General features: G+C 39.8%; 1 protein-coding gene across 2 annotated transcripts; it reads right to left on the bottom strand.

Moving 5' to 3' along the window:
- Positions 1–621: 621 nt before the first annotated feature.
- On the bottom strand, positions 622–4,318 carry LOC139044365 (uncharacterized). 2 transcript variants are annotated; one of them, XM_070503829.1, is made up of 2 exons: positions 1,299–4,318; positions 622–835 (listed from the first exon to the last, which is right to left on the bottom strand). In XM_070503829.1, exon 1 carries the CDS (start codon positions 1,994–1,996, stop codon positions 1,328–1,330), a length of 669 nt encoding a protein of 222 aa, XP_070359930.1. In that variant the 5' UTR covers positions 1,997–4,318; the 3' UTR covers positions 622–835; positions 1,299–1,327. The 2 variants fall into 2 exon arrangements, with proteins under 2 accessions (XP_070359930.1, XP_070359929.1); XM_070503828.1 differs by having other exon boundaries at positions 622–947.
- Positions 4,319–16,134: the final 11,816 nt, after the last annotated feature.

Consider the following 16,134-nt stretch of genomic DNA (forward strand, 5'->3'; position numbering starts at 1 on the left):
AAACTTTCTCCATATCAGCAATAAGGCTCTTTCGCTTTTTTATTTGCGTGTTCGCTGAAGTAGCACTTTTAATTTCCTTCAAGAACTTTTCGTTTGCATTCACAGCTTGGCTAATTGTTTGGCATAAGAGGCCTAGCTTTAAGCCTGTCTTGGCTTTTGATATGTCTTCCTCACTAAGCTTAATCATTTCTAGGTTTTGATTTAAAGTGAGAGACATGCGACTCTTCCTTTCACTTGGAACACCCATAGGCCATTGTAGGGTTAATTGGCCTAATGTTAATATTGTGTCTCAGGGAATAGGGAGGCCAGAGGAGTGGGAGAGAGAAGGGAAATTGCTGTCCGAACACACATCTATTCAGTTTGCTGTCTTATGTAGGTGAGGTTTGTGGTGCCCTAAAACAATTATAGTAGTAATCTCAAAGACCACTGATCACAGATCATGATAACAAATATAGTAATAATGAAAACATTTGAAATTTTGCGAGAATTTCCAAAATGTGGTGCACAGACATGAAGTAAGCAAATGCTCTTGGAAAAATGGCACCAACAGACTTGCTCAAGGCCACAGACCTTCAATTTGTAAAAAGTGCAATGTGTGAGAAGAGCAATAAAGTGAAGCGCAATAACACGAGGTATGTCTGTGACTATGTTTATTTTTTTTTTTTTTTAAAGATTTTCTTTTTCCTTTTTCTCCCCAAAGACCCTGGTACATATTTGTATTATATTCTTCGTTGTGGGTCCTTCCAGTTGTGGCATGTGGGACACCGCCTCAGCGTGGTTTGATGAGCATGCCATGTCCGCGCCCAGGACTCCAACCGACGAAACACTGGGCCACCTGCAGTGGAGCGCGGGAACTTAACCACTCGGCCGCGGGTTTATGTTTTTAAGCATTGTGGCATGCTGACTATTATATATAAAACATCTAGGAAAGCAAAGAACTCGATAACCTGGAATATAAGAAAAAATATACAATATGGCCATATAGAGTAGTGATTAAGAGGGCAGTGTCTGATCTGAATTTCAGTTCCATGACCGTGGGACTTTGTGTCTTGGTTTCCTCATCTGGAAAATGTAGCTAACAAGTGTTTATCTGCCTCAAAGGGCATAAGGATTACATGAGATAACCCAGATAAAGGCTTAGTATAGTGATATACTAATATTATAGTATTCATATATAGTGTTATTCTATAGTAAAATATTGTTTTGTCAATAAGTGCAAGAAAAGAAGACGGGTCAAAAAGCACTTTCCGAATAAAGTCAAAATACGACACTAGCACTTTCAGGTCAATGGGACTGACCTGGACCCCCCACGACAAGGTAGACGGGATCAAACGACGTAGACCGCCTTAGCAACAGGCCCCCAACGAAGGTGTGTCTTCGCGGCCAATAAGCGCCTGCGCCGCGGCGGAGGGAGCCGGTGGACGACGGGACGCGGCAGAGGGAGGCCGCGCCACCTCTCTTGCCTGAGCCTCGGCCCCACAGAACGGCGGCGGCGACGGCGGCGCTTTGTTTCCGCGGCTCCTGCGGCGGTGGCGGCGGCAGCGGCCTTCGAGCTGTGGGGAGGATCCAGCAGCAGCTGCGGTGACGACGACGACGAGGCCGGTGCATTTCTGTGGTAACCGGGCGCCGGGAGCGCAGAGTGGTGCCCTCCGCTCGCTGAAGCCAAGTAGGCATTGAAGCGAAACCGTGACTGCTGAACCCCTGAGGTAAAACAAGCCCGTCTCCCGGGTCCCGGCGGCTGGGCCTCCGCGCCCTCTGCGTCGGGAAGCGCTGGCGTGAGGGCTGAGGCTGGCGCGTTGCTTGGCGGCGAGAGGCATCCTTTTCCCTTTGGGGAGAAGGCTTCGGCGCTAGACTCAGGCCGGGGTGGGGGTGGCGTGGGGGGCGCTCCCTCCAGCCTCCTGGGCCGCCGCGGCTCAGCCGCCCTCCTCTGTTGCTTCTCCGGAGCTGGTGGGATTGAGACTCCCAAGCCGGAGGCGGGTGTTGGTATCCCGGTCATTCCTCCTAATCTTGGGGCCTGGAAACTGCGTGGGGCAGCGGTGGGGGTGGGGGGTGGGAAGCGGGGGAGGGGCGGGCGAGCAGGCGGGAGGATGCGAGATCCTGGGACAGCTCAGTGGCGTTTCGGCTGCTGGAGACGGGAAGTACCCCGGCCTTGCGGAATGTTTTTTTCGGCAGCCCCTGGGGTCAGTCCGTTTTTTGGGGGTGAGTGGGAGGGCTTGCCTGGCATTTCCGTTCTTTCTGTGCGCTGATATCCTTGGGTCTACCTCGAGGCGGGGGATACTAACGCAGGGTTTTCCTCCTGGAGGACTCGTGTGCGTTGCTTTTTGTGAAGTCTGGCTTTAGTGGGTGGGAAGGCAGACCTCAAACGTTTCTCCACTTTCTGGGCAAATTTCGAGCAAAAGTAATTAGAGCCTATTTATTTCTTCCACGAGGGATGGGAAGCTGGTTAACGTGGGTTGATGGGAAGTAAGATTTATTGCAAGGGAAGCTGTGCCTGGCAGGCCACCTCTTAGCAATCAAGTGCGTTTGGAGGCTGTTTTTCTCTTGTGCTTTTTTTTTCTTTTAAAGATTGTATTTTTCCTTTTTCTCCCAAAGCCCCCCAGTACACAGTTGTGTATTTTCAGTTGTGGGTCCTTCTAGGTGTGGCGTGTGGGACGCCGCCTCAGCGTGGCTTGATGAGCGGTGCCGTGTTCCCGCACCCAGGATTATGAACCGGCGAAACCCAGAACCGCCGAAGCGGAGCGCAGGAACTTAACCCCTCGGCCCTGGGCCGGCCCCTCTCTTGTGCTTCTGATTTGCGTCCTGATAGTGTCTAAAAATATGGGTTGTTCATATCAGATGTATACCACTTTTACACAGCTGGCTGGCTTGCTTTTCAGGCAGTTTGACGTTTGACTTTTCATCCCTAGTGAATTAAGTAATTTTTCTACTGTGAGATGTATCCTTGGCGCCTAGTGGCAAAGTAAAGAAAATTACAGGGAGCAGGGATCAGAATTCCATTCGTAGCTGGCAAAAAGGTGCCTTTGAGTAACTGTTAGGATGGTATACGTTTCTAGAGCACTTTAGCTAGCGTGTAGAGTTTGGGAATGAGCCTCTGATACCTCTTATGCCTATTTTTCTGCATTAACAAGCAGTAGATAGATTTTTTTTTCCCCTCAAGAAAAAAAAATACGCTTTGGTTCTTAGATTATGGATCCGTAATTGTGTAAAGATTGTCGCTTTGGTTTCTGAACTTGTGTTAATTGGCCCAAGTACAATAAACCTTTATTTACGGGTTATTGGGCACATGAGGTACCCAGTACAACTTGTTGGTTGTTTATTATCAGGCATTCATGTTCATATACATGAAGGGTGTACCTTACAGTTAAATATGACCTTTAGATTTCACTAAGTCTCACAAAGTCTGCATTTAAGACCATAGGTTGAACTTGGATTTTCTCTCGTTCTTTAGGGTGAACAAATTATTTATGTCTAGACTTTCAGGATAGAATTATTCATGTTATGCCAGGGTCACTTTTTCTTATGGGTCTTGAATTTCTGTAGATCTTGTTGCTAAGAGTAATAATCATAACTAAAATCGAGTGCTTATTGTTAACCTTTACCTGTATAATCTTGATTACTTCTCGAAACAACCCTATGGAGAAGGTACGTGGTGTTCCTCATTTTACAGATGAGGAGGAAACTGAGACAGAGAATCAAAGAACTTGACCAAAGTTATGTAGTTTGTAATTGGTGGAGCTGGAATTGAACCCACTCTTGACTCTGAAGCTTATGTTCTTAACCACAAGACGTTAATGCCTCCTTGAGCTGCCAGATGTAACGCGATTCTGACCATTTTAATTTGGCCCCAGTATTATAATGGAAGAAGTTCATGGTAGCTACTGTTGTGGTCATTTGGTGTAGGTCTTTGAGTTTGTAGCTGTTTATAATATTTTGACTTGTGTGTCCAGATGAGATAGTGAGATAACCGAAACATTTAATTCCAGGAGAGTCTTAAGCTATGTGAAAAACCGTCTGTAAAGAACCACAAATATAAATGTAGAGAATTAATTTTAAAAAGTTTTTCCTTCCTGATTATTTACTATGAAGGAGCTCAAAGTGGGTGTTGAGAAGAACTTTCTCAGGCTGAAGTGTCATTCATCTCAAGTCATAATCGTAGTTAAAGGATAATGTAACAGTAATGCTTGAGTGAGTTGAACCCACAATACTGAATCACTCTTGATTCTCTTATAATATGAAATAATACGAACTATATAATACATTATCATTAACTTTATTTTACACAAATAGTTCCAGGTGTTTTCTTTATCAGATCTTCTGTCGAACACTAAGAGCAAAGATTAGTTCTAATTTTTACTTGTGTTTATAAACAAAGAAAGTTTTCTAGGGTTTTGTGGTGAAAAAATAGCCCAAAGGCAAGAGGCAGGAAAAGAAACGGATGACCTGGCTAAATCATACATTGAAAAATCAGTGGGGGAAAAAAAAACCTTTAAAGGTTTTGTTATTGTTTTTAGAGAGTTTTTAAAATTTGTTTTATTTTAAATAGGATTGGCTTGTTTTTTCAAATGTTTGGCATTATGAAAGACCAGCCTCTGATTGACAGGTAAACTTAGCTGTAATTTATTTTCATGTAAACCTCTTTGAGATTTGATGTGACTTGTCATTTTAATCCTTATGGCAGCTGATTAGTTGAAAAGCTGACAGCAGTATAACTAGTTATTGGTCTTAAATTTAAAAAGGCAGAATGTCTTAAGAAGTGTCTGTTAGGCTGGTAGTTCACAATCAGTTACACACTACGCTAATTTTTTTTTTTTTTTTGAAGATTGGCACCTGAGCTAACGTCTGTTGCCCATCTTCTTCTTTTTTCTTCTTCTCCCTGAAGCCCCCCAGTACATAGTTCTATATTCTAGTTGTAGGTCCTTCTGGCTCTGCTCTGTGGGACACTGCCTCAGCATGGCCTGATGAGCAGTGCTAGGGCCGCGCCCAAGAGCCGAACCAGGGAAACCCTGGGCCGCCAAAGCAGAGCGCTCGAACTTAACCACTTGGCCACGGGTCCGGCCCCCATACTAACCTAATTTTTGAAAAATGTAACCTGTGAAGTGTTTGCATTCTCACTATGTGGAAAGCATTAAGCCAGGCCTGTGGTGGGAGAGTAGATGCAAATTTTATAAAGGGTTTTGAAAGCATTTAAATACCAGCTGTTTGGTTATGTTATTGCTTGGGGCTTTAATTTTGATCAGGGCAGTTCTCATTATTGGCACCCTCTGGTGTAGTTGGCCATGAGTTTTCAGTTATATGTTGTATTTCTAGAGATGAGATAAATGTGGTACTTAAAGGAATTTCTGTATAGATATAGGTGTGTGAAATAATTTTTTTCTGTAAGAAATTGTGTGAATTTATGTGCCTATTTCACTCTTGGAGTCTGAATAAGTTTATGGATTGGGTGACAGGATACAGGCAATTGTTGGGTTTACATGAGGTCCTTTCCTCTAGACCTTGAATGTTTTCTTGGACGTGGCAGAAGCTGTTCAAATGGTTTAAGTCACTGGAAAATGGTGTATGGATCTTTCTTTAGGAATGTTGAATCTAGCAGGGCAGTAAAAGGAGTGTCCAAGTAGGATCTCTCTGTACCTGGGTTTTTTTTTTTTTTTGAGATTTTATTTTTCTTCCTTCTCCCCAAAGCCCCCCAGTACATAGTGGTATATATTTTAGTTGTGGGTCCTTCTTGTTGCGGTACATGGGATGCCGCCTCAGCCTGGCCTGATGAGAGGTGCTGGGTCTGCGCCCAGGATTCGAACTGGTAAGACCCCGGGCCACCGAAGCAGAGCACGCAAACTTTGCCACTTGGCCATGGGGCCGGCCCCTGTACCTGTTTCTTAATGCTTGTCTTATGATTGGCTTGATAGCTGACATACAGGATGGTTAACCTCCATTTCTCCATCTGTGAACTGGGAGTGAGTTTAATAGATACTGCTAAAGTGTAAAGTTGTTCAGGGGGAGGTAACATGGTTGTAACAGCAGTTCTTAGAAGACAATAAACTAAAGCTCTTTGGGGTCTTTGTTAATTTTTAAGTGTTTTAAGAGCATAAAGAGATCCCGAGACTAAAAGTTTGACAACTGCTGGTGTAGAGGAATGAACACTGAACTTGGAGCTAAACCTGGTTTTCTGGTTATAGCCCTGTTGCTTAACTGATTGTGTGGCCTTGGACAAATCATTTATCCTTTCTAGAGCTCTACTTTGTCATTTACAAAATGAAGTTGTACTAGATGTTCTATCGTTATTTAAAAACTCCTGCTTATGTGTGTTGATCCTTTTTTGATTTTACTTGCCTTTTGTGGGGGTAGAGAGAAGGGTGGTGATGAGGTTAAGTTTCTTTATTCAATGTATGCATATCTTTTTTGCCTTAAAGCTTACGTTGGTTGGGATACAGGTGTTTTGTTGCTAATATGATGTCATAGTATCATGTACACATACTTTTGCAAACGTTTATTGGAAAGGAAAAACTTTTTGATGGGAAGTTTGTTAATGTGCCTTAGGATATCTTCTGTTTTGAAAGATTACTATATTCAGTGTATTATATTTCTGCCCTTTAATGATTGGAGATGATGCTTTTGAAAAGACCTATATTAATTCTAGCCATTAATACTTTCTGTCCTGGGAAAAGTTTCTGCGACTTTTTTACTGTAGCCACTATTTTCACCTCCTGACTCTGAGACTCTCAGTTTTGGTTTGAAGTAGCAATTCTTGGTATCTGTAGTCTGGCTTTTTTGTTAACTGTTCCATGCAATATTTGTTTAAGAATTATTGGTATGGCTGTGGTGTTCATGTATGTGTGTGTGTGTGTGTGTGTATCTCCTATACTTTTTATTTTGGGGGAATGCTTTATTAGTCGATCAAATACTTGAGTATCAGCTAGGGACCAGGCACGGTGCTAGGGTATCCAAAGGGTAATAAGATAAAATTCCTGCCTCCTTAAGGCGTTCTTTTTTCTTTTTTTGGAGGTAGATTCTCCCTGAGCTACCATCTTGCCAGTCTCCCTCTATTTTGTCTGTGGCTCACCACCACAGCATGGCTCCTGATGAGTGGTGTAGGTTTGTGCCTGGGAACTGAACCTGGGCTGCCAAAGCGGAGTGTGCTGAACTTCACCACTAGGCCATGAGGCCAGCCCCCCTTAAGGCATTCTTAATCTAGTTAGGGAGATAGTAAGTAAATAAGCAGTTACAAAGCAGTGCTAAAATGGAGGTATATTGGCTGTGTTAGGCATCAGAAATGAAGGAAAGCCTAATTTGGGGGATGTCTAGGAAAGTTTTTCAGAGGAGATGGTATCTGTATTGGGTGTCGAAGATGAGTTAGGATGAGTTGAGGATTGGCTGTGAAAAAGGGCAGTCCAGGCAGAGGGATTAGTATGGTTAAAGATTAGTCTTATTTTCCACATAGCAGAGCAGATAAGATATGTACACAAATAGTTTTAAACCAGGATATAAAATGATGAATGCTGCATTAGGTCAAAACTAAGTTTCTGTGGGAGTTCAGAGTAGGAAGAGATTTGTGATGAGGTCCGGGAAAGGCTTTATGGAAAGATAGCATTTGAATCTTGGAGAAGGGGCACAGTTTTGACAAAGAAGACTGGGGCAGGATTCCGGATGTGAGGTATAGCAGTTTGAGCAAGGAATGTATAAATTAGTGTTTTCTGTTTGGAAGAAGGTCAACTTAAAAGCTCAACTCCTGGACGAATAGTGTATAATGATTGTGCAATTAGTATGTTTTTCCCAGCTCTATTGATATGTAATTGACGTATGTCATTGTGTAAGTTTAAGGTGTGTAGTGTGATGATTTGATGGGTGTATATATTTTGAAATGATTAGCACAATAATGTTAGTTGATACATCCTTCACCTCACATAATTAACGTTTTTGTTAATTATGTTGTTGTGGTGAGAGCATTTAAGATCTACTCTCTAGCAACTTTCAAGTACGTAATACAGTATCATTAACTATAGTCTCCACGCTGTACCTTAGATCCTCAGAACTTTTTCATCTTATAGTGCAGTTTTGGTATGCTAACTTTTGTGGCTTCATCTTGTAAAAGCCACGTGCCCTTGTGAATGATCCTGATAATTTCAGTTCAGAAGAACTGTCAAAAGTATTTCTCACTTTTCTTAAGGATTGTGTAGAATTTAACACAGATTTTGAATGACTATGATTGTTCAAAATCTGTCCTTAGTTGTCTTTGCTTTGGTCATTTGATGTGGTCAGTTGACTTTTGGGTGACATTTGATTTATAAAATGAAAAATCAAAAATAATTTATTTTCCAGTAATACTAGATTTATTTTGCCTTTTGAATTACATTGTTTTTTTTTTTGGTTTATTTGCTAGCATTCCAAACTTAGTTCTGCTGTAATGCTTGTTTTGAAAATGTTGATTTGGTTGAACAAAATTAATCTATCGGAACAATTTGAGCCTAAGACAAAATTTGCATTTGCAAATAAACAGGATTTGGTCTGCAAGGTCAAGGGTCAGCAAACTATGGCCACTAACCAGTGGCCTATTTTTGTGAAATTGGAATACACCCAAGACCATTTGTTTACATTGTCTGTGGCTACTTTTGTACCACAGTCTCAAAGTTGAATAGTTGCAATAGAGACCTAATGGCCCACAAAGCCTAAAATGTTTACTATCTGGCCTTTTATAGAAAGATTCTGCCCTAGGTGAATGCAGAAAACTGCATCCAGCTGAACTGAGCTATATTAAAATACATGGATATATGTGCACACACCTCAAACATACATCAGCTCCCTCAGTTTACCCCTTGTGTTATGAGCCACATCCATCACATCTGTTGTTACAGTTGTCCATCCAATTTCAGATAACCGTCCTTCCATCACTTTATAATAATTCATAAGCTGCAACCCTTCTGAGGCCCATTTCCACAGGCACATGTCATGTCTTTTTCAAGGTAAGTGCCATATTACTGTATTTGTGTATTTCTTAATCACTTAACATGTGTACACTTGTGCTACTGTGTTTTTTAGGTTTCTATCTTTTTAAAAAATGTGTCACTGATGAAACTTTTTGAGTCTTACTGCTTCTAAGTCCATTTTTCCTGTGAGTCTTATGGTGTTCGTTGCATAATATTGCATAACCTGGTGATTTTTAGGAACTCATGTTGTGTGATTGCAGAACTGACTGTAATTGTCATCCTTCGAAAGTACTAATTCATTTACCAGATATTTCTTGGACTGTGTGAGGATTAAATGAATTAGTGGACACAAAACACTTAGATTAGTGTCTGGGACATAATAATTACTCAAATATTAGTTATTACTGATTACTATTACCATGTGCCAATAACTGTTCTAAGAATTGCTTAGGTGAACAAGACAAATTAAGACCCCACCCCCATGGAGCTTTCATTATGCTTTAAAAAACCTGTATTAATATACATTTTGGCTAGTAACTCAGTCCTCCCCACAAAAGACATTGTTTGTTTTTTTTCCTGCTTTTTCTCCCCAGATCCCCCCAGTACGTAGTTGTATGCTTTAGTTGTGTGTCCTTCTAGTTGCGGCATGTGGGATGCTGCCTCAACATGGACTAATGAGCCGTGCCATGTCGGCACTCAGGATCTGAACCAGCGAAACCCTCGGCCGCCAAAGCGGAGTGCGTGAACTTAACCACTCGGCCATGGGGCCAGCCCCAGACATTTTGTTTTTATAAATAATATTTTTTTAATATCTATCCGTTTGCTTAAAACAATTTTCTAGTCACTGTCTCATTGACCTTATGTAATGTTTTATTGAATAAGTTTTTGAATTTTTTATAACTATAACCCCGGGAAATGAATCTGATCTACCTTCAAGGAGATAATTATCTCCTTTTTTACTATAGTTCAAAATAAAAAGGTAAACAATATAATTTCAGACTTAGAAAATTTTACAAATTAGAAAATAATACAAAGATTCTCATATGCCCTTCACCCAGATTTAGCACATGGTAATATTTTACCACATTTGCTTTATCATTCCCTATTATTATTTTTCTGAGTCATTTGGGAGTAAATTTCAGACATGATCCTTCTTTACACTGAATACTTTGACATGTATTCCCCCCAAATAGAAGTATTTTCTTATGTAACCTCAGTATAGCTAGCAAATTAGAAGTGAACACTGATAACGATACTATTTCTAATCTATAGACCTTATTCATATTTTACCACTTGCTCCATAATGTCTTTTATACTGAGAGACAAAGATTTCTTTTTTTTCTGGCCCGGGATTCAATTCTGGGACATGCATTGCATTTCATTGTCATGTCTCTTTAATCTTCTTTAATCTGGAGCAGTTCACCTTGCTGTTTTCTCCCTTCAGTCTTTTGAAGAACACAGGTCCATTAATTGGGGTTTGTCTGATGTTTCTTTGTGATTCTGTATTTTGCTAGGAATACTATGAGGTGATGTGTCTTTCTCTCAGCACATTTTATCAGGAGGCATATGATATCTTTGCTTTTACTGTATTTTAAAGTGATTTTGCTTTTAATACTGATTGTTAATCAGCTCATTCTCTGCCATTAATGTAGAGATTTGAAGGTAGGCTTGGTTAATTTCTATAGAGTCGGAGAGAATTTCTCCACCTCTCATTTCTCTTGTCATTCCCCTTTCCTCCTTCCTCAGATACCCCCCAAATTCAAAACCAAAACACCCTGTTTATGAACTCTCGTTGTGTATTCTGAGTATCTACTAAAAATAGAGAACTAAGAGTGAATGTCTCACATTAAAGTGACTGAACCTGTTACTCATTAAGTATGTGAAATAATACATTTCGTTCAAAGGCTGACTATAGTGCATCCAACACAGCTTACTGAATACCTCACTTTAGAGACAGAAGGGAAAATATTTGAGGGCACTGAAAGACTTCAGGGTTTTAAAAAAATAGCTCAACAAATCACCACTCTGTTAAGGACTCCCTCGCCAGGCATTATCTTCATTTTAATAAACATTTATTATTCCTCTGTACAAGGCAATTGGTTATTTCCCACGTGGGGAAAAAGAGCTGAACCCAGACCAGTTTCCTTCTTTGAGGAGCTTACACTCTAGTAGAGAGTACTCGGAGTTTTAAACAAGGAACTACAAGCAGAATGTATTGCTTATTATAAGAGAAGTAAAAGAAAATTCAGTGGGAGAAGAAGGGAAAGAGAACCTTCTTTGAGCTAAGAGTTGTGGTAAGATAAGATTGGAAAGTCGTGTGAATTTCTTGCAGAGAGCTTTGAATGCTATGCTTAGGAATTTGTACTTTATCCTTATTTATAGACATGGGAAGCCTTTGAATATTTTGAGCATGGAGGTGACAGATGTTTGAGTCTATACTCGATTATGCCAATTACTGGAAATACTGAGAAGATAGTACAGTCCTTTAGGCAAGGAGTATTTTTAGGAGGACATAGGCATATACTTGTAACTCCTATCCCCCCCCAGAAAAAAATAGGAGCATATGCTGAGCACCAACTGAGTGCTACAGGTAATATGTGGTATAATGATAGAGTAGTTTAGTACTCAGATGAGGGGTAGAATGAATTTGGGTAAAAGATGGAGTTTCAAGGCAGGTAAAGATGACTTTTGGGTACACCTTCTTCCTCCTTCCTTCCCAATTTCAAATGTAGTATTAAAATATTTAGATAACTTGTATTCCTTCATACTACCAACTGCTTATTACTGTTTTCCGTGATTTGTCTCTGACATCTGAATTCTAAATGTTTGTCCAATTATTTTTGATGGGAGCTAGGGTTACCTGTCTTACTTGATGGATGAATTGTGGAAACAGGTGCCGTTTTCTGCCTCTAAAGTCTAAACTCATTAAAATTGTGTGGGGTTTTTTTCCCTGCAGAGAAAGAGAACCCCTGTTCTCTCCTAAATACCCTTTTCTTATAATTCCTCACAACAAGAATAAAACTTTTTGCTTTGCTTTCTTGCTTTTGTCACATTCTTTGCCTCCTGTCTCCATTTGAAGAGTCTGCCTTTGGGTGGGGGTTTGGAGTGGTGTATCGATGAAGTTAATGTATTGAGTAAAGCAAAAATCAGTGCACCAAATAAAATGAAACATTTCTTAAGTTCCCAGTAATTTGGCCCACATGAACATGTGACCTTTATTGCAATGTAAGTTTTATTGTTTTGAGTATTATATAGAGACCACTATTTAAACATAATAAGGTAAAATGCAGATCTTATTCAAATATTGCCGCTCTGTTACTAAAATATGTTATTTCTGGGGCTGGCCCGGTGGGGCAGTGGTTGAGTTCGCACGTTCTGCTTCAGCGGCCCAGGGTTTGCCGGTTCGGATCCCAGGTGTGGACATGGCACCGCTTGGCAAGCCATGCTGTGGTAGGCGTCCGACGTATAAAATAGAGGAAGATGGGCAGGGATGTTAGCTCAGGGCCGGTCTTCCTCAGCAAAAAGAGGAGGATTCGTAGCGGATGTTAGCTCAGGGCTAATCTTCCTCAAAAAAAAAGAAGGTATTCCTTACCTCCATCAGAACATTTGTATCTTGTATTTAAAACAATAGACTAGAATTTGTTCAGTCCTTTGTTGTTTCTTAAGTGTTTTGGAAAGCTTGACATTTTCAGACAAATTCTGAATAATGTTTGTTTGCCCAAGGAGGTTCTATAGTACTGAGCCTTATAAAACCAGGAATCCCTAGGTTTTGCCCTTAAGTGCTTTTAGATTAAAAATAAATAAGAAAAGATATTTCATAAATGATATAAATATATTTTCCTGGCAACGAATATGGAGATAGCGTATACATGCACACCTGTGAACTTTCATAACAGATTTTAAAGATGACTCAGGCTGGAAGGGAGAACATTAATGGACAAAGATTGGGGTTACTAACCTTGTTATTTGTATATTCCTTTTCTGTTTTTTTAAAATTATGGTAAAATACACATGGTATAAATTTTAGTATTTTAACCACTTTAAAGTGTACAATTCATTGGCATTAAGTATATTCACAATGTTGTGCAACCATCATCACTAATCTCGGGACATTCCCTTTACCCTAAAAAGAAACCCTGTATCTCCTAATGCTCCTTTCCCCATCCCCTTGCAAGCACTAATGTACTTTCTAACTCAGTGGATTTGCCTGTTGTGGAAATTTCGTATAAATGGAATCATATAATATGTGGTCTTTTGTGTCTGGCTTCTTTCACTTAGTATACTGTTTTGAAGACTTATCCATATTGTAGCATGTATCAGTACTTCATTCCTTTTTTTAAAAATTTTTATTGAAAAAAATTTTTTTGAAGATTGGCACCTGAGCTAACAACTGTTGCCAATCTTCTTTCTTTGCCCTGCTTTTTCCCTCCAATCCCCCCCAGTATATAGTTGTATATTTTAGTTGTGGGTCCTTCCAGTTGTGGCATGTGGGACATCGCCTCAGCGTGGTTTGATGAGCGGTGCTGTGTCCCTGCACCAAGGATTATGAACCGGCGAAACCTGGGGCCGCTGCAGCAGAGCGTGTGAACTTAACCACTCAGCCACAGGGCCAACCCCAAGTACTTCATTCGTTTTTATGACTAATTGATACTCCATTGTATGGATATCCTACATTTGTGTATCCATTCACCAGTTGATGGGCATTTGGTTTGTTTCTCCCTTTTGGCTATTGTGAATAGTGCTACTATGAACATTTATGTACATTTTCTTGTTTGGACATATGTGTTCATATCTCTTGGATATAAACCCAAGAGTGGAATTGCTGAGTCGTAATCATAATTTATGGTAATTCTGTGTTTAACTTATTGAGGAAATGCCGAACTGTTTTCTACAGTGGCACATCTTAACATTCCCATCAGCTGTCCTTGAAAGTTTCAGTTTCTGCAGCTCCTTGCCAACGCTTTTCTGGTGTTATAAAAAAAAATATGGCCATTCTAGTGGGTGTGAAGTGATATCTCATTGTGGTCTATTTTATTTTTTTATTTAAGCAAGTTTATTTAGAACCTGTTTAAAAAGACCAAGCAATACTCAGTATAAAAAAACAATTTCAACCAAGATACTTTTAGTATGAGATTATAAACGCTGTAAAATGTGATTAGGGACTGGAGACGAGTAGTGAGAAATAATTTGTACTAATTTTGAATAAAATTTACTATGTACTGTTTATTAAAATAAAAGTTTTGGAGATTCTTTTACATATTTGCGAATGTCTGTGTATTATGGGGAACCCAGCTTTTCTCTCATAGCATAAAGGGAAGTATAGCTTAATGGTAATAAAGACATGGGTTAAAATCTTAATTCAGTTCCATGCTTGCCTTGGAAACTCATTCAATCTCTGAATCTTGATGATTACTTCTACTGAAAATGGGTATTAAAAGTAAAGAAGTGGGGCTGGCCCCGTGGCCGAGCGGTTACGTTCGCGCGCTCCGCTGCAGGCGGCCCAGTGTTTCGTCGGTTCGAATCCTGGGCGCGGACATGGCACTGCTCGTCAGACCACGCTGAGGCAGCGTCCCACATGCCACAACTAGAGGAACCCACAACGAAGAATACACAACTATGTACCGGGGGGCTTTGGGGAGAAAAAGGAAAAAATAAAATCTTAAAAAAAAAAAAAAGGTAAAGAAGTAATTGGAAGTGAATATTAAATAAGATAATGTCATGTACATTTTAAGAGTTCAATATTATTATTGATCAGAGTAGATGTTGTAAGGTGGGATGTTGCAATTTCATAAGGTGCTGTCTTAGTAGGAGAGAAGGCCATAGAGGAAACAGGGGCTCCCATCTTGTAGGACCTGCAAGAAAACCTTAAGGCTTTGGCTTTGGCTTTGTTTATTTAATTGTAATAAAATTTACAAAACATAAAATGTACCATTTTAACTATTTTTAAATGTACAATTCAGTGGCGTTAAATAATTCACATTGGTGTGCAGCCGTCACCTCCATCCATCTCCAGAACTTTTTCATTATCCCAAACTGAAACACTGTACCCATTAAACAATGGCTCCCCAATCCCCTCTCCCCCCAAACCTCTGGTAACTACCATTCTATTCTCTGTCTCTGAATTTGACTTTTCTAGATACCTCTATATAAGTGGAATCGTGCAATATTTGTCCTTTTGTGTTTGGCTTATTTAACTTAGCATAATGTCCTCAAAGTTCATCCATTTTGTAGCCTGTATCAGAACTTAATTCCTTTGTAAGGCCGAATAATATTCCATTAATTGTATGTATATACCATGTTTATCCATCCATCTGTTGATGGACATTTGGTTCGTTTCTATCTTTTGAGTATAGTGTGTAGTGCTGTTGTAAACAGTGGTGTACAAATGTCTGTTCGCGTCCCTGCTTTCACTTCTTTTGGGTGTACACCTAGAAGTGGAATTCTATCTGTAATGTCTTGAGGAACCAAAATCTGTTTTTTACAGCAGCTGTACTATTTTACATTCCCTGCAATGTATAAGCATTCCACTTTCTTCACATTCTTGCCAACAATGCTTTTTATTTTATTTTTCTGATAATAGCCAACCTAATGGATGTAAAGTGTTATCTCATTGTGGTTTTGATTTGTATTTCACTAATGATTACTGATGTATAGCATCTTTTCACGTGCTTATTGGCTGTTTATGTATCTTCTTTAAAGAAATGTCTGTTGAAGTCTTTTGCCCAATTTTAAATTAGGGTGTTTGGTTTTTTTTTTGTTTAGTTGTAGGAGTCATTTATAAGTTCTGGATATTAATCCGTTATTAGATAGATGATTTGTGAGTATTTTTTCCCTTTCTGTGGGTTGTCTTTTCACTCTCTCGGTTGTGTTCTTTGATGCTCCTCTGTGGTGTCTACATGGGCATCAGGGAATCCGTATTCTGTTTTATCTGACCTGTTGTATTTTTCATCTCTAGTATTTCTAGTTGGTTCTTCTTTATAATTTCGATCTGTTTTGTGAAGTAACTCCAGAACTCATTGACTTGTCTGTCTATATTTCCCTTTACCTCATTGAATATTTTGAGGATAGCTATTTTGAACTCCTCTTCACTTAGTTTACCCACTTCCAAGCCCTCAGGACCTACTTCTGTATTTTTATTGTTTTCCTTTTGGACTGGAGCTTTTATAAATTGCTTGATGGTAGAGGAGCGGTTTTTTCACACTGCTATTATTAGGCT

This window comes from Equus asinus, unplaced genomic scaffold, assembly GCF_041296235.1.
Source record: "Equus asinus isolate D_3611 breed Donkey unplaced genomic scaffold, EquAss-T2T_v2 contig_803, whole genome shotgun sequence".
NCBI classification, from domain to species: Eukaryota; Metazoa; Chordata; class Mammalia; order Perissodactyla; family Equidae; genus Equus; species Equus asinus.